Source organism: Stigmatopora nigra, chromosome 14 (genome assembly GCF_051989575.1).
Source record: "Stigmatopora nigra isolate UIUO_SnigA chromosome 14, RoL_Snig_1.1, whole genome shotgun sequence".
Classification (NCBI taxonomy): Eukaryota; Metazoa; Chordata; class Actinopteri; order Syngnathiformes; family Syngnathidae; genus Stigmatopora; species Stigmatopora nigra.
In genome coordinates, this window is record NC_135521.1 from 11,822,474 (window position 1) to 11,846,196 (window position 23,723).

The 23,723-nt window shown below is 37.0% G+C and overlaps 1 protein-coding gene across 3 annotated transcripts; it reads left to right on the forward strand.

The window, feature by feature from the left end:
- The first annotated feature begins 1,038 nt into the window (after nucleotides 1-1,038).
- On the forward strand, nucleotides 1,039-23,443 carry LOC144207345 (progesterone receptor-like). Of its 3 annotated transcripts, XR_013328636.1 has the most exons (12): nucleotides 1,039-2,233; nucleotides 3,545-3,681; nucleotides 3,942-4,058; nucleotides 4,430-4,573; nucleotides 6,470-6,676; nucleotides 7,322-7,466; nucleotides 8,205-8,335; nucleotides 8,420-8,571; nucleotides 10,215-10,846; nucleotides 12,278-12,417; nucleotides 18,641-18,782; nucleotides 23,336-23,443. XR_013328636.1 is itself a non-coding variant. In XM_077732768.1 (9 exons), the coding sequence occupies exons 1-9, from the start codon at nucleotides 1,407-1,409 to the stop codon at nucleotides 10,377-10,379; spliced, it is 2,025 nt and encodes a 674-aa protein (XP_077588894.1). In that variant the 5' UTR covers nucleotides 1,039-1,406; the 3' UTR covers nucleotides 10,380-11,277. The 3 variants fall into 3 exon arrangements, 1 of the variants encoding a protein (XP_077588894.1); XR_013328637.1 differs by lacking the exon at nucleotides 18,641-18,782 and having other exon boundaries at nucleotides 23,336-23,395; XM_077732768.1 differs by lacking the exons at nucleotides 12,278-12,417; nucleotides 18,641-18,782; nucleotides 23,336-23,443 and having other exon boundaries at nucleotides 10,215-11,277.
- The last annotated feature ends 280 nt before the right edge of the window (nucleotides 23,444-23,723 follow it).

Here is a 23,723-nt window from a genome sequence, read left to right on the forward strand (position 1 = left end):
CTGAGTCAAGGTGAAGGTTCCAACATATGAATAAAAATGATAGATGGTTAAAGCATTCCTGTGTTGTCCAAAGCTGAGACTATAACTGCTGTTTTTTTTTATTACGGAATTAAATCTTGTCTTTCCTTCAAGACCAAAAAGGCACTTCATTGCAACTACTTTTCTGTGTGCACTGGATTTTTTGTTTTATTTTACTGGCCATCTGATCTATCTTTATGGTCACTTTCACGGTCATATTTTAGAGTAGGGACATTTATTATTCATTTGAAGTCATCACTCATCAATGTACAGAGTACAACTTTAAGCACACTGTTCTTCAGTAATTAAAGAAAAAGAATTCACCATTTGTTCTATGTTATTGTCAAGATTATATTATGTCATAATGGGTTTTCAATTGTCTCTTAAATTAATGTGCACATCTGAAGTGGGTTTAGGAAAAGATGTGTACACATATTTCGGTGATCTTTGCTTGTAGTTTTTAGAGGTTTTAGACATCATAAGCCACGTAAATTAATGTTTTTTTTTCCAATGTGATTGGCACCAGTGACTCAAATGACGTCACGGCACTGGAACAATTATCAGCAATATAGTGTGTGCAGAATTCAATCAATGCTCAGTTTCTTCACAATGCTTTAATAATCCTCCTTTATTGACCTTTGACTATAATGCAAAATCAATATTATCCAATTGAAGGGAATACCTTTATTGTCATTCTGGATTTACATCTCATTCTAATTGTATAGTGACAATAACTGCATCCAATATCATTAATATTGATTTTAATTAGAGTCAATGGTCCCGATGTAAGAAGAGCTTTTATACATATAAAAATGATCTTTATACACATGTGCACAACGGGGATATCAGTTAAAATAGAGGGGGAACAGTCATTGATCTCTAAGGAGACCACCAAAGCTTCCATATTTCCCCCCAAAAAATGACAGGTAGCGGTTTTGTGGCGACTGTAGTAAGATTCCTATCCAACCACAGCTTTTATCTCGCGAGATCTGGTAACATCTGAGGCTGCCAATAACAAAAAAAAAATGATATACAGTGTTCCTGTAGTTCAGGGTCATTGTCCATGTTTGTGTGAATATCTGCAAACTTAAGCAGTTCGCGGTACGAGCGCCTTTACATCTGCCATTCTGACTGCACGCGTGGATTTGTACAGTAAAAACGAGGAGGAGTAAAGAAGGGGAGAGAAAAAAAAGAAAGAAAAAAGTTATCCAACCCACGATCCGATCGTCAGGACGTCCCTTCTTCCCTATTGAGGGCTGAACTACGTCGGCTGTTCGCCCGGACGGACTTCCTTCCACCCCCTCCCCTGATATGAGACCAGATCTACCGCGTGGTGTTTTCTAGTTATTTCTCCCATTTCTGCCACAGCACTTCTTGTTGGAGTTGGGATGGATTTTCACTCCTTTCCCCCTGACTTGACCAACTCGAGGACGAGAAAGGAGCGAGATCACTTCGACACCTGTGCATGCGCGACTACGGCTGAACTCAGCCGGGCCGTGTCCGTGTCACTGGGTTTAGACGCCTCGTCCTCGCCCTTGAATGCCCCCACTCCCATCGGCACCAGTGGGGTGTTCAGTGACTGTGATCCGACCACCGTGGCTCCACGGCAGGACTTCAACGTGGTTCGCAACATGAGCTCACGCCGCCATTGTGACGACCCGGTGGTGGAGGACGAGTTCGCCGATGTATGCCACGCCATCCAGCAGGTGAGCTGCATGGACCTGCTGAGATCCGGAGAAGTCGACCATGCGCGCACCGTGACGCGCGGCTCGGTTATCTCCACCTTTGTGAGTCGGGAGTCCAACTTATTCACTAACTCTGCCGTGGAAAACGCCCCCCAAGTGGACCATCTGTTCGCTCCCAAACCGCACTCCGTTCGCCCCACTTTCTACCGAGATTTTCCAGGGGTGTTGCACTCGAATGAGCATGCTTGCAGTGACCGAGTGGAGCCGGTGAGGGCCGGACATCATTTGGAGTGTAAATATTGCAACTGTGGAGAAGCCAGCGTTGGATCCATGCCCGACTGTCGCTGTGTTTGGCATAACAAGGGCGAGCAGAGCAAAGGAGGCATGAGAGCTGGGGCAACAACGATGATGGCGCAAACCTACGGCCAAGTGGAAAGTTACCCAAGTCAACGTTTTCCCGGCCAGCGCACTTATCCATCAATCAAGACTGAGTTGCCTGCATGGATGGACTGCACAGAAAGAGGCTTCAGGTAACTATTATTTATTCCCCAAATAAAAAAAAAAGCCTTCCACCTCAATTTATTCTCTGCAAGAGTTCCTTCAACCCAGGAGTGATGAACAAAGAGCCCACATTTTAAACCGTGAGAGTCAAAAGAGCCACACCTTTTTTTTAAATCTAATTTTTATTTATGTTTAACTGTCCCTGCAGAATTTGAGTGTGTTTTTAGAGAGGATAAGAAGGAAACTTGACTGAAGCAAAGAGCCACATTCATTTAAGCCGAGAGCCGGATGCGGCTCGGGAGCCTTGCCCTCACCTTAAACCAGGGGTCGGGAACCTTTTTGACGAAGAGAGCCATCAACAATTCATATTTTCAAACATTATTCCTTGAGAGCCATACTCCGAATTTAAAAGTAAAAATAGATGAAAATGTGAGCATTTATTATTCATTTCACCACTTAAAAAGTAAAAAAAAACTAAATTCTTTTGAGAACATTATTTCACCGCTCTAATCAATGAGAGAATGCATGTAGAAGAGTAATGAAGAAAATTTGAGATTTAAAAAGGTGGAGAGCCATATACACCCATCAAAAGAGCCACATATGGCTCCTGAGCCTATACTATTTACAAATTGCATGTTGTGGTGGTTGGCAAAATGATTCTTCTAAAAACTCTTTTTTTTGGCAGCAATCCCCACCTAAATGGACGAGAAGACGCCTATCGCCGTCTAACGGCTCACAGGGAGTTAACGTTCTTCTAATTAGTAACAAAAGGGGAAATTTAGCGTAAACACGTCTTGTCTGGAAACTGTATGGGGCTGTCAAGCTTCACAGTTATTCTTCATGGGTATTCTATTGTTCAAAAAAGTCCTTTTGAACTGCCGGCTTTGTTATATACAGGGATTTCTTCAAAGTTACTGTGCCGTGCATGACAACAATATTAATTTAACGCCGGGCTGCGTTATGCCAAATGACACACGCACACAAATATAAGGAGAAAATCTGTTAGCTCACTTTGACTGCCTATCAGTATTTCACAATTTGTGTCACAACACCATGTGCAGCTCTCAGCCTTGGCCCTGTTGTCAAGTCAAAGCTCACCCTTTCCTTAACTTTTTGCAGGGCTACGTGTGCAAAACAGGTTAATATATCAGTGTCCCTGTCAACATGAGATACAGCACCTGCTGTGATTTCTCCCAAAAGCTGCTTTCACTGTATAACACTGTTTTTTTCTTTGCCATATGCTCAACATTGTTTTATTCGAATCAGATTTGCTGGACAGACAAATGGTTGTGTATTTCAATCAAAGTCAAGTAGGTTGAGCAAAGTCCATGTGTGTTCAGGCCTGAAGACCTGTTTCCTGGCGTGTTCCTGTCAGACCGACGGGTGTGTCAAGTGTGTGGGGACGATGCCTCAGGTTGCCATTATGGAGCGGTCACCTGTGGAAGCTGCAAAGTATTCTTTAAGCGGGCCGCCGCTGGTGGGTGTGACACACACACACACACACACACACACACACACACACACACACACACGTGCATCCATGTATTTCATTTTATTTTTTATTTTTTTGTACACCCACTCACATTTGTAGCCAGCCGGGCACAACGACCTCACATGTCTGCCAGATATTTCTTATCAGTAAAAGCTCTATCTTTATATAAAAAGGCATTTTCAAAGTGACTGCTTCATCCTTTATTGAAGATATACACTTATGAATACTTGGTTTTTTTTCCACAGGTAAACAGAATCACCTGTGCGCTAGCCGAAATGACTGCACCATTGACAAGTTGAGGCGTAAAAACTGTGCTTCTTGTCGTTTAAAGAGGTGCTTCATGTCGGGAATGAGTCTTAAAGGTGAGTTAGTAGAGAGTAGAAAGTGAAAAAAGGTAGTGTGGATGCCTTGTAGTTAAATAGTGAGGTCAACGTAGATAGAATACTTTTAAACGTGCATTGGATCAGAAATTAAATTCTTCTCTCTTGAGTACAGTGGAACAAATCTGTTTCTACGTCAGCCAAAACCATGTATTTTTTATTTTTTGTTTCCAAGCAGGCAAGGGTATGAAAACCTTACCCACATGGTTATAATAACAACGAGTAGGTCCGTGTCTGAAAATTTGCCATTAACATGCAATTTATTGTTCAGTCAGACCTAAAAACTGATTATAGTCTGTTATTATGGTTCTTGTTCTACTCCGATTTCTGACTGTTTTTTGGGGGGATTCTAGGTCGTCGGCTGAAGGGCGTTGGCCAGACAAGGAGTGGGGAAGAAGAGCAACCTTCTGCTGCCTGTGGCCTTCGAGAAGGAGGGGAGAGGCCAGGCATGACAGATGCCATGTTGGGGCAAGGAAATGCACTTTCTGGGGCTCGAGGTAACGTCAAATTGTGCCACATTCACACCTTTGCCAATGTTATTCTCTTTTTCGCACCGCCTTCTTTTTTGTTACACATTGCCCGCAATGGCGTTTTATTTTAATTAAATTTCGCTCCGTGACCCGGCACATCGTAATGATGGTGTGGACTGTTCCATTATGACAAGATAACAACGCTCTTGAGTACTCGTGTGCGACAATGTATATTTATTCTTAGCTTTGTGTTAGCATTTCCAAAAGTCTGTTTCCTTGTAAATGTAATGACTTTTTTCAAGTTGTGCGTTGCAATGTTTCAGACTACCTCAAAGAACACAAGTGATGGCTTGTGGTGTTTGGCTCCCTCTAGAGGTTACTACATGCAGATGATGCACTCTGCATGTTAATGTTAATTTGGTTAATACATACTTTAGGGACAATTAAAAGTTCCTGTGCATCATGCAGTACATGCATGTAAATATTAATACTAATACATGAACACGTGCGGCTTATAGTCAGTTGTGACATGTTTTTTTTCTAAGATTTTATGAAATTTCCCATTTACCTTTTATTCAGGTGCTTTTATAAGGTTGAAATTGCAGTATAACAAGGATTACACTTTCAGCATTGATATCTGCCTGCTTAATGTCATGCTCATTGTAGGTGGCATGCAGCATTTAGCGGGTAAAGGACCACAAATTATTTCAATCAGATTTTCCTAGAGCTTTTTGGCAGTATCAACCAGATATACACAATTGCCTATTAGTTAATACATTGTGAGAAATGTTATGGATTAAGATATGATTGGAGCTTGAAACCACAATCAATTTCTAATAGATATATTAAATGATTTGATTCATATCTTTTTTGTCTTTTGCGGTTGTTTTATGTACTAAATTGGATAGCGTTGTTAAATACAACATCATTTAAAGTGCTCCTCCAGGAAAATGTTTTTAGACACACATCCATCAGTTATTAGACCCATACATAAAGCAAACCATAGATAAAATCAAATATGTATTAATAAAGGTCAGAAATGATTGTGGTTTCAAATTACTACAGCGTCTGGATCTGTGTCCCTTTGATTAATCTGTTAGCAGACTTGCCTTTGTATAGTTTTGGTTGATACTGCCAAAAAGTGCTACCACATTGCAGCCCAAATTACAAAATGTGGGCCAAGTACAACCCACAGTGCCGTTTTTATTGGCCTGCAGCAAATTATGGAAATATTGAATATAGCCTGCACAAAAAACTCACTTATGCCGTAATGACATTCGCCCAACTTTGGTACGTGCTGCGTGGGATCAATTTCCACTCAGTGGTGTGAATGGGTGTGCCATACTGGCGACCAGTTTAGGGTGGAGTCTGGCTTTTTGCTCAAAATCAGATGGGATAGGCTCCAGCAATTTTACAAGGATTAGCAGTTTGGAAAATTAATGAATTAACAAAAAGCTTGAGTTCATTTTACATTCTGCTCCATTTCTCATTTTAAATACTAGATTAAGACTGTCCATTGGATCAGTGATTTACGTTTTGAAATCCATGTAGTAAAGTTCCATTTCAGTGAATTAATAAGACCACTAATAGTGTCATTATCATGCCATATAATATTCAGAAAGTTCATTTTTTTTCTTTTAAAGAAAGCGAATCCAACAATTTCAACTCGTTATTTAAATAATGAAATGATGTGGCTTGATATTGCAGGTATTTACTCCGTTTTTTAAAAGATATTATTATGAAATAGATTTACAAAATGTACAAATTTAGCATACAAATATGAAAAAAGATGCTGAGTACTATTTCATATACAATGTAGTAGTTAATAAGTACTTCTAGTTGAGGAAAATAGACAAATTAGCCAGCCTTCCCTAAAATTGTCGCCAAAACCCATTGTAATGGCATGTATTTTTCTCATTCCAGCATCTCAGGCTGCAGTTATAAGTATCCCTCCAAGTATACGTTCCTGCCTATCCCTGCTAAGTGTGCTCCAGTCCATTGAGCCAGCCACCGTCAATGCGGGTCATGACCCTGCCCTTCCAGATAGTGCCGCATCCCTACTCACCAGCCTCAATGAACTCGGAGAGAGACAACTTGTAACCGTTGTACGCTGGGCCAAGGCAATGCCAGGTATTGTTTCATTTCTAAGCAGACATAACACGAATTGCGTTTGTACAAAATGTCTTTGTTGTAAGGTTCGCAGACAAACTATCCTGCCCTTCGTTCTATATGAAAGCAGTGCTTCAAAAATCACCACAAGAGGGCAATATGTGCACATTTATTCTGGAGATTTTATTTCACAGTATTTTATACAACAAATAATAAATGCATTCTGGAAGAACTATATGAGATAGTTTTAATAGTTTGGGGTTTTAAGAGTTAAATATGGGGCAATTTCAAAATAGAATTGGCAACCCGATGACATAGTGGTTAAGAAAATATGCCTTGTGACAAATTAGACCCTCTGTTTTATATAATATATATAAATCTCAGGTTTATTGGAGATAAACTAAATATAATTGTTAATAGTATATTATTATATATTATATATATAGTGATATTGACATTCAATATATATTCTATTCTATATTATATATGTATATTCTGAGGTAAACTCCAGTTCACCCACAATACTTATCTGACTGATATATGAAAAAAAAACATATACAATATATATACAATTTTTTCAAAATTTGCAATCTGAGTCTAATGTGACCATTAAAGTACTGTTAAGACTACGCATACATGAAATATACTTGTCATATATCTTGACAGGATTCCGCAACTTGCATGTAGATGATCAGATGACAGCAATTCAGTTGTCCTGGATGGGCGTCATGGTGTTCGCTCTAGGGTGGAGGTCCTACACCCAAACCAACAGTTCCATGCTCTACTTTGCTCCAGATCTTGTTTTCAATGAGTAAGTTACCCTCACATATGGCTCTTGTACTGTGGTAGAATTTATCATAGGAAGTCGATGAAGAAAAGAAGTTAAAATAGTTGTTGTTGGGGCGCCACATTTGTTTAGAAAAAATACATTTATTTTCAAATACGCACAAATTCTTTCTATTCTCACCATAAGCATCTGAATATGTCAAATAGTGCCAACACCTGATATGCTTAAATCCCTTTTTAGATAATTAAAGGCAACAAAAGAAACTTCTCTTTTATTTCTTGGACTTATACTATCTAAATGAAAGGCTACCTATTTCCTAAACCTTTAGGGAAATATAATACCACATCCCTTTTTCATAACCACATTATCTATTATGCACCTCCTCCCACAATTTATAGTGATATTATTGCCCAGAAAATGTCTCATTTTACTCGAGAAACTGTGCTATGTAAATGGAATTTCAATCAATAGTCTACCTTCCCTTTGGAAGCCTTGGCAACCAGTCTGTGAATGTGCTGGTGCCACTTTTTTGGCTCTGGTTGCTTCCAACCTGCATGGTAATGGGTACACCTGCCCCTTCCTCTGACCTCTATTTTGCTCTCCCTATTCCATCATTCTCTTTTTTTTTTCCATTATCCATCTGGGTCATATTTCTCCCCTCGTTTCTGCCATTCTCTTAACCATCGTCATTTTTTTATACAAATCTTTTTTATACCATGTCTCTCATTCTCCCTTCTGATTTTTTATAATTCTTCTACATAGTCAACGGATGCAGGTATCCAGTATGTATGAGCACTGTGTGCGAATGAAGGTTCTATCCCAACGCTTCTGTATGCTGAAGGTCACCCAAGAAGAGTTCCTGTGCATGAAGGCACTGGTCCTCTTTAGCATTAGTAAGTCTAGTCAAGTCTTAATTTATGATTGTAGACAATGTCAAGAGTTATAGAGTTATTATGTTATTGCTTTGTTGTTATAAGTGCCAGTGGAAGGCTTGAAGAACCAGCATTGCTTTGAAGATCTGCGGACCTCCTACATCAAGGAACTGGAACGTTTGGCCAGTCGCCGTGGGGAGACCACCCGGACACAGAGGTTGTTTCAGCTCACACAGCTGCTGGACTACCTCCAATCGGTAATAGACGCAACTCCACTTTACACACCTAAACATATTACACTGTGACTTTGAACTGACGTATAAATGTCATTGTTGTTAAGTGTGGCAGACATGTTTGAGTGGAAAATGGTGGAGATTAAAGTGCATTTAAATGTAGACATCCACTAGGATAGGAGAGACTTTGCCCTAATATGCACACTTGACAACATTACGTTTCTTTTCGTTAAATTACGTTATTTTTATTTATTTTAGTTTAAAATTCCCACACTCTGGATTGGGAAAAGACAAAAATAAATGTTTTTGTCAGTCAAAAAATTTCCCCCCATTTATTCATTCATTTTCTGAATCACTTATCCTCACGAGGGTTGTAGGGGTGCTGCAGCCTATCCCAGCCCACAAGCAGTAGGCGGGGTACACCCTGAATTGGTTGCCAGGCAACCGTGCAAATTCAATCAAACGCAGGATTTTTTTTTCATTAATTAATCAGCCTACTGTGCATATTTTTTTCTTTAAATTTAAAAATAAAGCAATCTTAATGTACTGGGGGAAATGTTTTATAGTGGGTTAAAGCAAATAAGTCATCGTCTGGAAGACAAGTCTTAAATCTGCATCGGGTAAAGTGATGTTAATATTTTTGTTTGGTGTCTGCAAGATTTAGGAATATAACTGCTTGAAGAAAACATTGCAACAATTCACAATTGTGGACACTGACTAGGTTATTGCCTAAGAGACTTGCACTATTAAAAAAAAAGAACGCTAAACATGGTGACACAAAGAACTAGCTGTTTTTCTTTTTATTATTATTTTTATTATTCCATATTTATCTTACCACAAAATCATAAAATTCCTCCTGGAGTTAAAAAAAATGTGCCTCAGGCAATGTTATTTCTTTTTTGTAGTGTTGCTTGAAAGCATGAGGATGGCATTTCACGGCTTTAATCTTTTCATCTCAAAAGCGAAGCAGTTATTTTCCAGGGATTTTATTTATTTTAGATGGATTGTATTATGTTACTGTCACCACAGGAGGGCGTAGTTTGTCAATATCTCACTAGAGTTCCCTTAGGACTGAATAGCATTGGATCAGAGAATGAAGTCAAATATCCTTTTAAAACATATTACACCTTGAAATCGTTATTAGTATAATTCATCTTTACATTTATTTGAAATAATTATGGAATAAGTTTGTTTTGTAGTGATATGCAGACCAATCCATTGAGAGAATTAAATTAAAAGTGTAGTATGGATATTTTTTGTATTTAATTTCATATTCCCCCCCAAAAATTTGACAAATCAATGCAATCTACAAAATTAGGAGGATGAAATATACTTGTTAGTTTACATTTTTTATTGTTTTTATCTTTTAAGAAGGCTTCTATTGAAGTTTCATTCTGACAGTCTGTGATGGATGCCTTCCTAATGTCCTCCTTTCATCATAAATTTAACTCTAAAAGCTCAACCATGTCATTGTCTACGTATCTCGTGGAGTGCATCTAATTTGTTGGATTATGCATACCACACTGTCTGGCAGTGCACTAAAATCAGTGGACCATAATTGTTAAAAAGTTTGTGCAAAACTTAAACTTTCCAGGAACTGCATCACAATCTTTACCATTTATTTCATAATATTCAAATGTCCTTTTGCCCTTCTTCTTTTTTTGTAGATTGTGAAGAAGTTGCATCAGTTCACTTATGAGCTATTCATTGAAGCTCAGTCTTTGCAGACTCGCGTCAACTTCCCAGAGATGATCGCCGAAATTGTAAGCGTTCATGTGCCCAGGATCCTCTCAGGCATGGTTAAACCCATTTTATTCCATAATTCCACCTAAAGAGAGGCTTCTTTTGATTGTACTATTAATCACTTGAGTGCTGAAACACCCTCCTCCAAAACAGTTGTGGCAAAAATGTCAAAAAAAAATGACACTTTTGGGTAAAAACATTAAACCAGGAATGTCCAAACTATTCCACAAAAGGCCAAAGTAGGTGCGGATTTTCATTCCAACCTATCAAGAGGACACTTTTTTACCAATCTGGTGTACAATCAGTTGATTGCAGTCAGGTGATTCTTGTTTTCTGCAGAAATCTCATTGGTTTGAGTGTATGTGCTCTGGATTGGTTGGAATATGCACCCAAAGCAGCCATTGTGGTTCAGTTTGGCCACCCATGAGGCTCCTGCTGCTTCCTGTTCAATGAAATCTAATCATATCTACTCTGTTCTTTGTGCCTGCTATGTCTCAAGTGCATAATATATGTTTCTGTGGCCTACTACAGCATCACAATCTTTCAAGTTTGAGAGGTAAGCTGACTAAAGTTATTGTTTGATGAGTTAACTGATTTGTGTGCACTGAGTTATGCACTAGCTTTTTTTTCTCTTATAATACTGAATGTTACTCTTTGCACCTTATCTAACTAAAGACCAACAGTTATGGATCAGATGCTAAAGCTTTTTAAAAAAGAATACTTGACAAAATACACTAATGTGATCCCACACTAGTAGTTGGCTTGAAAAACAAAAACAAAAAACTTTACATTTTGCTAGTTTATTTTGAATGTAATACAAATTTTCCACGGTTGGAACTTTTCTACAAGTGTGCTTTCTTAAAGTGTTCTTTGCAAGTACATTGTTGTGTATCATCATGTATTCATTGTAGCATTTGATTGTGCGGCTAAAACAAAAAGTACTAAGAACCTGTTATTCTGTGACGTAATAAAAACAGGATCATGAGATTGCTTGCTTGTTTGGATGGTAGCATTGGAGAGGAGTTGTATTTTTTTGTGTAGTATGACAACATACTGCTTAAGGATAGCAATGGCTGAGTTCTTAGAGATAGTTTTTTTGCATCTTACTGTATGTATAACTATATACAGTATGTTACAAGTGACTTATATTCATCTGCCCTGATTTAATGCATCAAGTGACATTATATAATAAGATATGAAATAATGTGAGCCAGCACGGTGGAGCAAGTGGCTTGTGTGTTGGCTTCACAGCTTTGGGGTCCTGGGTTCAAATCCAGGGTCAGTCTACCTGTGTGGAGTTTGCATGTTCTCTCTAGGCATGTGTGGGTTTCCTCTCATTCCAAAACAATGCATGGTAGGCTGATTGGACACTCTAAATTGCCCTTAGGTATGGTGTGAGTGTGCATGGAGTCAGCTGGGATAGGCTCCAGCACCCCTGTGAAATAATTAAAGTGTTGTTTTAATATAAAATCTTAACTTTGGCATAAGGTTGCAGGGCAATATGTCATTTTTGGACAAGTCAACACAAAGGAGACTATGATTTATGGAGCATAATTATTCAAGTTAGTGAATTTGTTCATCTAAGAAGGCGATCTGTTTTATTTCAGATTCTAATCTGAAATGTTGAGAAAAACATGTCTGCAGAAACACTGCATGCATCAGCGTTAACTCAATTTAGCTACTGTTATTTGCAATTCTACTGCCATGCAGTGGCAGTTGCTAAAAGTGCATTGTCCGAATGGGACTCGACTATTGGAGTTGCCATCTGTTCAATCAGTTTAAAATGTTAATGGGCACAATTTCACTGCATGTTTGCCCTTTCATGACAGTGGTCATTACAGTGAGCAGCACTCACATTGACATTCATGACCTTTAACCTGTTACAGAGTATTTTTTAAGGCAGTAACTTTTATAGGGCAATTGACTGTTAAAAAAATCTTTACAATTGTCTCTATTATTCATTTTCTGAAAACATTATCCTCTCAAGGGCCGTGGAGGGTGCTGGAGCCCATCCCAGCTAACTATACCAGGCAGGAGACAAAGGAGTACCCAGAGAAATCCCATGCAAACTCCACACAGTGATGACCTACCCACCTGGGATCAAACCCTCGAACCCTGGACAGTGAGGTCAGTATTCCAACCACTCTTCCTCTGGGCTGCCTTTCATTATTAAATAGTTTTAAAATTGTTAATCTGTAGTTTATTTCTGTAGTTTAAAAGTATAAATGCACGTATATAAATAAATGATTTTTTAAAAGAAAACTTAAATGAATTAAATTTAAATAAAACATAGTTTTAAATTGTTAATCTGTATTATATTTCTGTAGTTTAAAGATATAAATACATGTATAATTAATGCATTGTTAAGAAATATTAAATTCATTAAATTTAAATAAAAACAAATAGAAAAGACACTTTACAGCCTAAATTAACACTAAAATTGATTTTATTGTACTATTTTTTTTTTCCTTTCCATTTGCGGTGATAGATGTCGAATTTATTCCAGTCTGTAAGATTGGCAGTGAATTTTCATGTTTCAGTGTCATTGACAGTCCAACACTAGCTTGATAGCGGCGAATGAACATCATTTTCTCTTACCCATCAAGAATTATTGGATGCCTGGTTCCGCCGATGGTAGCCCATGAACTGAAAGAGTGCCCCGTAAAGGTTACCACAAAAAAACAAAATCTTGATTGTACTTGAAAGGTTTAGTAAGTAGCCACCACTACTGTCGGGTTAAGCAATTTTCATGAAGAATCGGAAAGTCTGATGCGAAGGCCATTGCTTGTTTGTGAATATTTCCTTTGCTCGTCTGGTCCCTGTGGCTTTCTCTAAAAGGAATGTCGTCCTGTTGGTTTGCAATAATCAAAAATGTATGCGTTGATGTCGACATTTGAACCTAGTTTAGATTCCATTTCATTTGGGTGACTTTTCCCCGAGTCTGCTCTGCATCAATATTACATGCCTTACCCTAACGGAGGAGGAATTTGTTCTTTCCCGTCAGCTAAACGTCAACCACAGAGAGCACAAACACAATGGCCACAAACAAAAAGTTAAAACTACTTCCTTATGTCGGAAAATTAACAGAGCGAAGGAAAGTTTGCTGAGAAAATGAATCAAAAGTATGAAAATTGGGCTCGGTTTGGATTCAACTACTGTGGCAGAAGCAACAGACCTGAAAGAGGTTAAAATATCTTGCAAAAACTTTTTTTTTGATTCTGGAAAGTGATTATGTGCTTAACAGCAATTCGACGGTTACAGTGAGTTGACAACAATTAGACAGTGAAGGTAGTAGGGCAACCCTGTTGAATGGCTTGTTTCGGTGGCCTTTCTAGTAATGGAAGGTGATTCCTTCTCAAGTAGCAGTCCATTAACAACCAATTAAGTTCCTATTAATATTTTACCAGACAGGGCCTCTCATCCTGATGTGTTTTAAGGAGCCTTTTCCCAGGAGTGCTTGAACATGAGCAGCTTTTAGCACAGCATAAAGAGGCCTGTGTAATGGGCTAGTAGAGTAGGAGGAGGAGGAGTAGGTTGAGGTGGAGGAGGAGGAGGAGGAGGCAACCCGATAGCTCCAAGAGGAGAGTAGACGGGCTCCCGCAGCTGGCCCGGCCTGTTCCCGAGCCAAGCCCGCGGAATCGGGCCAAAGCCACGTTAGGAAATCCTTGACTTTTACGGTTCGGTCACGGGATCGAGCATGAATAATGACCTCATGTCATGTGTGTTGAAAATAAACATGTTACTGATGGGTTTCGTCTTCTTTCCTTCGAGTAGAATTGTAGTTTTTCTTTTTTTCCACTGCGTCATCTTCTTCAAAAAGTAACCTATGGAAGTGTAATATCCACTTTTTTTTCTCCTGGTACTCTGCCGTCAAGCAACTGTGGGCTTCGGGGTTGGTGCGGCTGGATGGTTCTCGCCTGTCGAGGGGGGAAACTCCCTGCCTTGAGAGAAAAAGTGAAAGCGAGAGAGGCCATTATGTGCCTTCAGCCTCAGGCTACTCCCAGTGGATCAGGCATTTGTCTTCGCTTGAAAGTATGATTTATTTTTCCACCAAGTCAGAAGGGTTATGTTTGTCACCGCACACTGAAAGGACTTTTTGGAAATAGCAGCAGAAGCAGAAAAGGAGAGAGAGAGAGAAAGAAAGAAAAGAATGTCTACTGGTTTTCTAATGCCAGCTTTATGTCAGGGAGTTCTATGGTTTGCTTGTTGGAGATCTCTCTTAGTCTTCATTAACTCCAGTTAATCATATGTTGCTTGAACCTTGCTTGTAATTTATCAGCATCTGTGTGTGGATGATGAAGGGGAATGTGGGAAGGGGGGAGATGTGGTTGTATCGGGTTCCTTCCACTGGGTGTAGATGTAGTCTTAGATTTTTCTTGGGCTGATTAAGTGGGGCGTATGTGTATGTGTGTGTGTGTGTGTGTGTGTGTGTGTAGGCTGTGAATGCACTGAGGAGGAGAGGAACTTCAGCTTTAATTTCCCCCAGCTCCAGATATTACACCCCCGCGCACCCTGTTTTTATTGGACCAGAGACCAAAAAACACCAAAGTGTTTATGATGCATTAAAACATGGTTGGGAAGTTGGGAGTGCAATTGTAAATCTATACATTTGGCACAGATTCAGAAGCAATGTATCTTTTTTTTTAAAGATGTTGTGTGTTTTAACAAGTGATGATTGCATGGTGATGTGAAATTAGATTAATCATGTTGACGGGTTCGGTGGAGGGGATACGAAAAGTTGTTGTTTTTAATCGTTTAAGGGGAATAGAAGGGAAATGGTGAGATGACCTATGGTTATATTAGGATAGGGCTTGGGAAGTTGGACGCTTCATTGAATTTTGAGTGAAAGATGAGGCGTAAACTTGCTACTTTTCCAATAATAACTATCAACAACAGGATGTGTGAAAAGACCACATTATAATAAATTCACTTGAGTGATTTTTTTGTGTGTCAGTGAAGCGTTAATATTGTGCAAGGAGTAGTCTGCAGTGTTCTATTCATATATTCATCAAAATCAAACTTTGGTGATGTTAGGTCACTGTGAGAATTTAATTTTTGGGAGAATGTGGGGCTTTATTTGATTCCTGGTGATAAAAGTTTTATGAGAATAACTTCATGTTGTTAATGTAGGTGACATGGTTTTAAATGGGAAGATTTTCAAATGGGGCATAAGTAAAATAAGTATTGTAACGATTCTAATCTCGTAACTTTTTCTCCAAAATCACTTGAAAAGCAGTTTTGTCCTCACACATACATTTCGTCGCTAAAAGTTGATGCCATTGATTCACAATACAAAAAATATCAGCAACAAAATGATCTATTCTCATATCCTTACAATATAAATCTTGTCATGCTCTAATATATCCCTTATTTTACCACCATCCACAACATTTTTATCCAATTATTAAACTGTGTTTGCATGTGCGAGTTTGTCATCTTATCCCAAAAGCACACATTGTATTTTTAGTCCAAAATAAAAAAAAGAAAGCAAACTATGCACTTTCCTTTGTGTGAATCCACCCTCTATTTCCCCCTTCCTCCATTTTTTAGGCTCTCTAGCCATCTTCCACTTCATTATTTGTGCAGAGTGTGTCTGCGTTCCACCCTTCGTCGCTCCCATGTCCTAGGCAAACACAATGTGACAGCAGCGCCACCGCACTCATTTACAGGCATCACAGGACAGATTTCCCGTTCCGAGAGCCCCGTTGTGTAGCTTGATAGATGGCACCCATGCTTTTTTCACTGTTGTGTTTCACTGGAGCTGCCCAGGCCTCATTTTCTTTCTCCATTCATCTGTTTGGCTGCATTTTTGTGTGTGTGTGTGTGTGCTTGGAAAGGTAATGCTCCCTCTATGTCACTAATGCATCCTACAACAATGAATTACAATATTACTGGGCACTGCTTCCATTCTTTTGCAATGTTTTTTTTTACATTTAATATGTCTCTTTGCTCATAGTCACCGCTGTTGGGGTTTTGAAATGCATGGTGTGTGAACAGAGGCCTTCCATTCCTGTGGTATGCTCGTTGCAGTGATACATCTTTACTTTTGACACTCTAACTTGGGTGGAGGGACACACTTTCTCACATATCATGAATGTAGAATGAATCCGTTCCAGTGTCAAAACTGTCAGCGTCATAAAATATTTATGTATAGGCATTTTTTTTTTTTTTGGAGGAAATTTGAACATTCTTCACTATGACATACAAGCCATTCAAGTTAGATAATTTTACATTTCCAGTAAAAGTTTTGGCCTTGTTACAGTGACCACAAAGAGTAATGCAGACACACATATATGCATGTTTATTCTTTTCTAAATGTATTGTTACAGTTAAATAATTAATAGGGAAGTAAATGCAATAATGCAAAAAAATATATATTAAATTAGAAAATAAATGCTATTTCTAAAAAGCTTTTTGGCAACAATTGCACTATAAATCAAACCAGATGCTGAAATTGAAGCTATAAATTATAATGCTAAAATCAGATTTTTTTTCTCAGCTGAAATATTATTCTTTTATTAGTCTTTGCCAGGAATCTCCAGTTTAAAACTGTTTTTTAAGAGCGTTACTGAGAAAGCATCTCCGATGTAATTGCTCATTGCAAAGATAAATTCCACTTTTTTTATTGTGCATGATTTGAATTTATTAACTTTTTATTGGGAAAAAATCAAAACCGTAACCTTTTGGCTATGAAAATTGAACTTTATTCAAATGAACAAATTATTTTGGGAAACAGAGGGAGTCCGAGGCCTCATTTTTCCTGCCAAAATATGATTTTTCAAACTTTTGGACCCCATGTATTCTTCCAAAATAAAATGATCTCATTGACCAGGATTTAAAAAAAAATACACCTTGATGGATTCGGACATTAAATATGAGCAAAATATGAAAAAGTGACATAACAAATTCAGGCGTAAGTGGAAAAAAAACTGTAAAAAAGTAACTTTTATAAGAGGCGACATAGACGTATGAGTAAGTTCAACTTTTACATTCTCTTGACTACATATACAGTATATCTTCCCCCATTTTTCTTCCTCCTAAATCTTGTAATTGTAGCTGCTGTTGCTCCAGGCGCGGGATGTATGTCATGCAAAGAAAGGTCAGAAGAAATGCACACACTTAAAGATTTCAAATATGTCTACCGTCCCTTAGAGGATGGGCCTGTTTTGCGGGAAACCGTGTCAAGGGTCAAATGATTGAATTATTAATGGAAGAGCGCTGCAATAACAATCAGCCTTGTCTATTGTGATTCGAACATGATATTCTCTTAGCCCAACTGGATTCTACCATGTTACAATCCAAATCCAATAACGCCGAGTTTGCAAAAAAATAACTCCCTAAATGCAATCACACTTGCCTCTATTGTTTCACCAGTAGAAGCAACTCCAGTTAGTTTTCCTCTCAGTGGAGAGGATTATTGAGTCTGCAGAATTATATCGACTGCTGTGCATCGTTTCCAAGGGCATTGCAATACATTTTCATCAGGAGAGCTCGTAGAGTAGAGTAATTCATAATCATGGCGCTCTTTCACAACGCCACCAAAGATGGCGACGTGTACGTGTGTCCATCTATGTATGTGCGCTTTATTGTCTATAGTAGCATGGGCAAACTACGGCCAGCGGGCCACATCTGGCCCATGAAGCGTTTTAATCCGGGCTGCCGACGTTGGTCAAGTGTTATTTATTTTTATTTATTATTTCCCCCAGATGGCGCTGCCACGCGGGAAGCCAGTGGCAGTAGATCTGTCCACTCTTAATTGTTTTTTTTGTGTTTTTCAGCCCCTCTTTTTAAAAAATATATTAAATTATTTATTTAAATTTTAATATTTCGTAATACATTCCTTTTTGCTTTACTTTGTACTTCATACTTTAATGATTAGTGAGTAAGTTAATACTTAAGTCCTTTTTTCTGTTTATGTTTAATATGTACTGTTAACGGATGCACTTTTTTATTTGTATCGCATCTTGTGCTGACCCGGCCGGCCCATCTGTCAAATTTTTAAAGTCAATGTGGCCCCCCGGGCTGAAAAGTTAGCCCAGCCCTGGTCTATAGTCTGGCATCCGTCCGAAAAGCTCCAATCTCGGCTCTTTTTTGTCTTGCCAAATATGGATTTTATTTCTTGAGTCTAGTTGGAAATCAACCAAGCAATCCTAATTCACATTCATGACTCACATTATGGAAATGTGAGCAAAGAAGACGGTATTAGCATTTGTAAAGAAGAACTACGCTGCGAGAGATGCAAGCATTTTAACCTTCGTTAACACACAGGAGATTAAGCTGAAAGTAATATGTATAAGTTGCATTTTGATGTTTTGAAAAGAGCTTGACTGGCTCTCATCTTTTCCCGCAGGCCTTTTTTTCCTCACAGAGTCTGTATGGAAATGTGTGTTATTGCAAAATGCCGGTGATGGATTCTTGACCTCGGCTCAGGAGGATTTCTACGTCTGTTTGGAGAATGGCGGTGGAGCAACATCGCCTAGAAAAGACATAAGGTCACTACAACAGCATTTATTATGTGCCACTGCCAGAAAACACAAGTCTTTTAGCTCTTCTAAACATAGCAGAATGGACACACGGTCTGACAACTTTACTTAGGAGACAGAACCCAAACACATTTGTTAATGCAGCTGCTGAAATCTGTCCCATTTGCAGCCGTCCCTGAGAGTCTTAGATTTTTTCCCCCCCATTTGTTCTTTCTTGCTCTTCTATTCAAAACAAGAAAAATGGCCCAACCAAAAAGCATTTCAGAAATACGCTGCGCTTCCAAGTATGCTTTGAAGTGGATATTATATAGAGAATACAACAGGGAAAAGACATTTACTGTAACATTTCTAGGGCAGGAGCATTTATCAAATACACTTGCATCATACTGTAATGTTTACAGCCCTGTTTAATGCCATTCGACGTCCTCTGAGGCCCAAAATGAGCTTGAAAAAAAGTAGTATTTTGTTGCAGGTACCCCCCCGCCTGCCCTCATCAACTTTATGGGGAAATAGAAAAAAGACGACATATGTAATTATAGCGTGACTGAAGAGTAAACATGTCTCATACGAATGGGGCTACACTTTGGGCAGCGAGCTAATTGCAACGTTCCCCTTTTTTCTGCAGCCACTGGGTTATTTGATAGCTGGCAGTCTGAAAAATGAACATGCATGAGTCCTTCCATGCACTCAACGCTTTATACGCACTGTTCTTTTTCACTCCCTTTTTTTGAAGAGGATGTTGCTCTTTATTGCTTTTATAGATGGAGCGTTTATGACTGATATTGCTGCCATTCTAGCAAGCACATGGCATTATTCATGTACTTTATTCCCCTGGTTTTTGTTTGGAACTAGTATAAATGACCGAGACGTAAATGACTCTGCCTACACAAACAATGTGGCATATTGTACCCAAAGCAGAAAAGTGTTTGCCTTGAACGTCCTGGTAGTAAAAATCTGCAGCTATGCAGCCTTGAATGGCATCCTAACCTTGGTATACACATGCACACCATTCCACACATTACTCCCGTCACCTCCTCTTTTGATGTGACTGAACAAGCCGCTTTTCGTTTACTGCACACACAGCGGAATGTATCTGCCTTAAAAAAAAAGTGGTGCAATTGTTGTGTGTTTTGCTCTTCAAAGGCTGTGGAGAATGTGTGTACTATGCCGTATTGCAAGTTCTATCAAACCTGCAGCTCTGGTCATTGTAGCCAATGAATGCTGAGGCAGACAAAAAAGGGGCAAGCATACCTTTTGAACTGAAATCATGAGGGAACTGGCTTTTTCACAAGTGCTGCAGAGCTGAAAACAATGTTTTTGGTGAGTCCCTGGGTATGTTTTTGCTGCCATGCTAACAGCTAACAGAGACCGTTCGGGCTTTGCTCTGGCGGTGTGATATTACAAGCCCACGGTACATAATCCAACACAGTGCGAGTTATTAAAATATGACCATAGTAGCTCCCAAGGGCTATATAACTCTCTTATAGACTGTCTCACACACTGCGCTTCGCATTCCTGTGGCACATATGCAAGCAGGCTTGGACCCTTTAAAGCGTATACCCAAACTTAAGCATTTACTGGGTCGTTTACTTGAGGTACTTTGGAACTCGAAGGTAAATGTTTTGTTTTTCATGTTTTTGTTATTTAACAAAAGGGAAAATACAGCTTTACAAAAATGAAGGATAGTCACAGAGTCGAGTGAGTTTTTAACTGAATTTAAACTTGGCTTTTGTGATTTCATGTTAAATAAGAGATATCAAACAGGGCAAAAAAACAGGTACTATATTTTATGGCACATATATACATATATATATATATATATATATATATATATATATATATATATATATATATATATATATATATATATATATATATATATATATATATATATATATATATATATATATATATATATATATATATATATATATATATATATATATATATATATATATATATATATATATATATATATATATATATATATATATATATATATATATATATATATATATATATATATATATATATATATATATATATATATATATATATATATATATATATATATATATATATATATATATATATATATATATATATATATATATATATATATATATATATATATATATATATATATATATATATATATATATATATATATATATATATATATATATATATATATATATATATATATATATATATATATATATATATATATATATATATATATATATATATATATATATATATATATATATATATATATATATATATATATATATATATATATATATATATATATATATATATATATATATATATATATATATATATATATATATATATATATATATATATATATATATATATATATATATATATATATATATATATATATATATATATATATATATATATATATATATATATATATATATATATATATATATATATATATATATATATATATATATATATATATATATATATATATATATATATATATATATATATATATATATATATATATATATATATATATATATATATATATATATATATATATATATATATATATATATATATATATATATATATATATATATATATATATATATATATATATATATATATATATATATATATATATATATATATATATATATATATATATATATATATATATATATATATATATATATATATATATATATATATATATATATATATATATATATATATATATATATATATATATATATATATATATATATATATATATATATATATATATATATATATATATATATATATATATATATATATATATATATATATATATATATATATATATATATATATATATATATATATATATATATACACACCTATATACATTACTTCCATTACTCACACTCTCACCCCAAAATACTGACATATTTGTGGCTCAAGCCGAACAGGTATCATCATGATAATCTTGCTGTCCTTTTAAAGAAAGAAGCAGAAACTACTGTTATTCCATTTTCAAGTAAACATACTCAAACTCTATAGCATAAACAGAGCTACGGGGAAAAGGTGACCTTTACTTTTTCAGTCGATAGACATCTCAAACCCTCATTCGACCCTTAATACTGCAGTCATTTGTCCAACGGCACATCACTGGGAAACCGACGAGAAGCCTATATTTAATCAAGCCCAGATGATAAGAGTTCTCTCTGGAATAAAGAAGGAAGGAAAGGCGCGATATGCACTAAATCAGATCAATGCCACACACTCAATTACAGTTTATGTACTGGGAATCTAAAAAAGACATTACCATAACCTGCAGCATAGTTTATGCAAAGCAGACAGTGACTGGATTGATTTGCAAACTGGCTCCAAATAAAAGAGGAAAAAACCAAGAGCTAGTCTTGTGGTAATGATGTATAAGACACTCTTGGATTCGTCTACCGTATGTAGAGCACTAGAGGAACACTGTTGTCGGATCATAATTCACGCAAGCTGCTTGAATGAAAACCGCAGAAGGATACAATTCTGCTCATTTCCATTAAGTGCACACACATACACACATACACAAATGTGTTATGTACATTCAGGCCACCTATAGCACAGTTTTTTGAGTTGGTGCAGTCCCCCGGGTGCAAAGCAGGACAGGAGATTTATGTTCACCGCCGTCCAGACACAATTCTCCCAGCTAGCGCTCAACTCATTAGTGCTCTTTCATGGTCATACGTGTTTCTTTAACAAGCTGTTCGGAGACATCCTCCAAAAGCCTGATGGATTTCAACATTGCAGGGTTGCTCCCGCCCCTCTAATAACAGAGGAGATGTCACATTGTATAAAGGAATAGGAACAAGCATAAGGGAGTGGAATAAGAGCACATTCTTTATCATGATTTGGCTATTTACTGTTTTTTTCTGGACTATAAGACGCAATTTCTTTCCCATAGCATCTAATAATTAAGTGCAATTTATGCTTTAATTTTTCTTAGTGACCAACAAAAGCCTGTTTTTTTTTTAGGCTATAGCCACATGAAAAATTCATGTTAACAGATGCCCATTTAGCCCATTTTACAATTGTTACTTTAAAATATGGATGGTTCTTAGTTCAGGATAAAGTACAAATATTGCCCTTACAAAAATACAGTACGTATACATTCCTTTCATTGTGCATTGTTTGACAGGTGCGACTTATACTCGGGTGCGACTTATAGTCCAAAAATACGGTAATTATTGTTCGATGTGAAGACACACAAATAAAATGTTTGGCACGTGTGTCAATCATTATTATCAAAGCACATTGACTACATTTTAATCTCCAGCTTGATGGGAAATGAGCGTTTTTACCATTTTATTTGTTGCTTCCAGTGATTTGAGAAAACAGCAATAGCCAAATGAACAAACAAATTGCTGCTCCTCTAGCACATTTTATCAGTTTTGTGCCTAATCCGCTAAGTAATCTACCCCTAGTCAATTTTGCAAATGTGTTTGTTACCGATTAAGCCATGTGAGCATGTCTTGATTTGTATGTCTTTTTCTGTATCCTTCTAGTTGCATCACTAACAGCTGACAGCCCAATTTAAGATCCACTCCTTTCATTGAAATGAACTACAATTGGGGAAGACGTCTTGAATTGATCAAATATGGCTGGATTTGAAGGTAAAGGCAATAAATAGTCAAATCGACAATGAAACTCTTTTGATTAAAGGGTGCACCTAGCTATTTATTCCAAAGTCCTTTCAACTATTTAGGATTACATTGTAATGATTTCAGTAATGAAGATATATTGCACAGTCCTAGGCTAGACAAGGGATGGCTGGTATAGCATCTAAGAAAAATGAGTGCGCTAACCATAGATAATAGTGTCCCGTTGGCCTTGTTTGCTCATTTTGTGGCCAAGGAATCATAAATTAAGGTGCACATGGCCAAGCATTGCTGT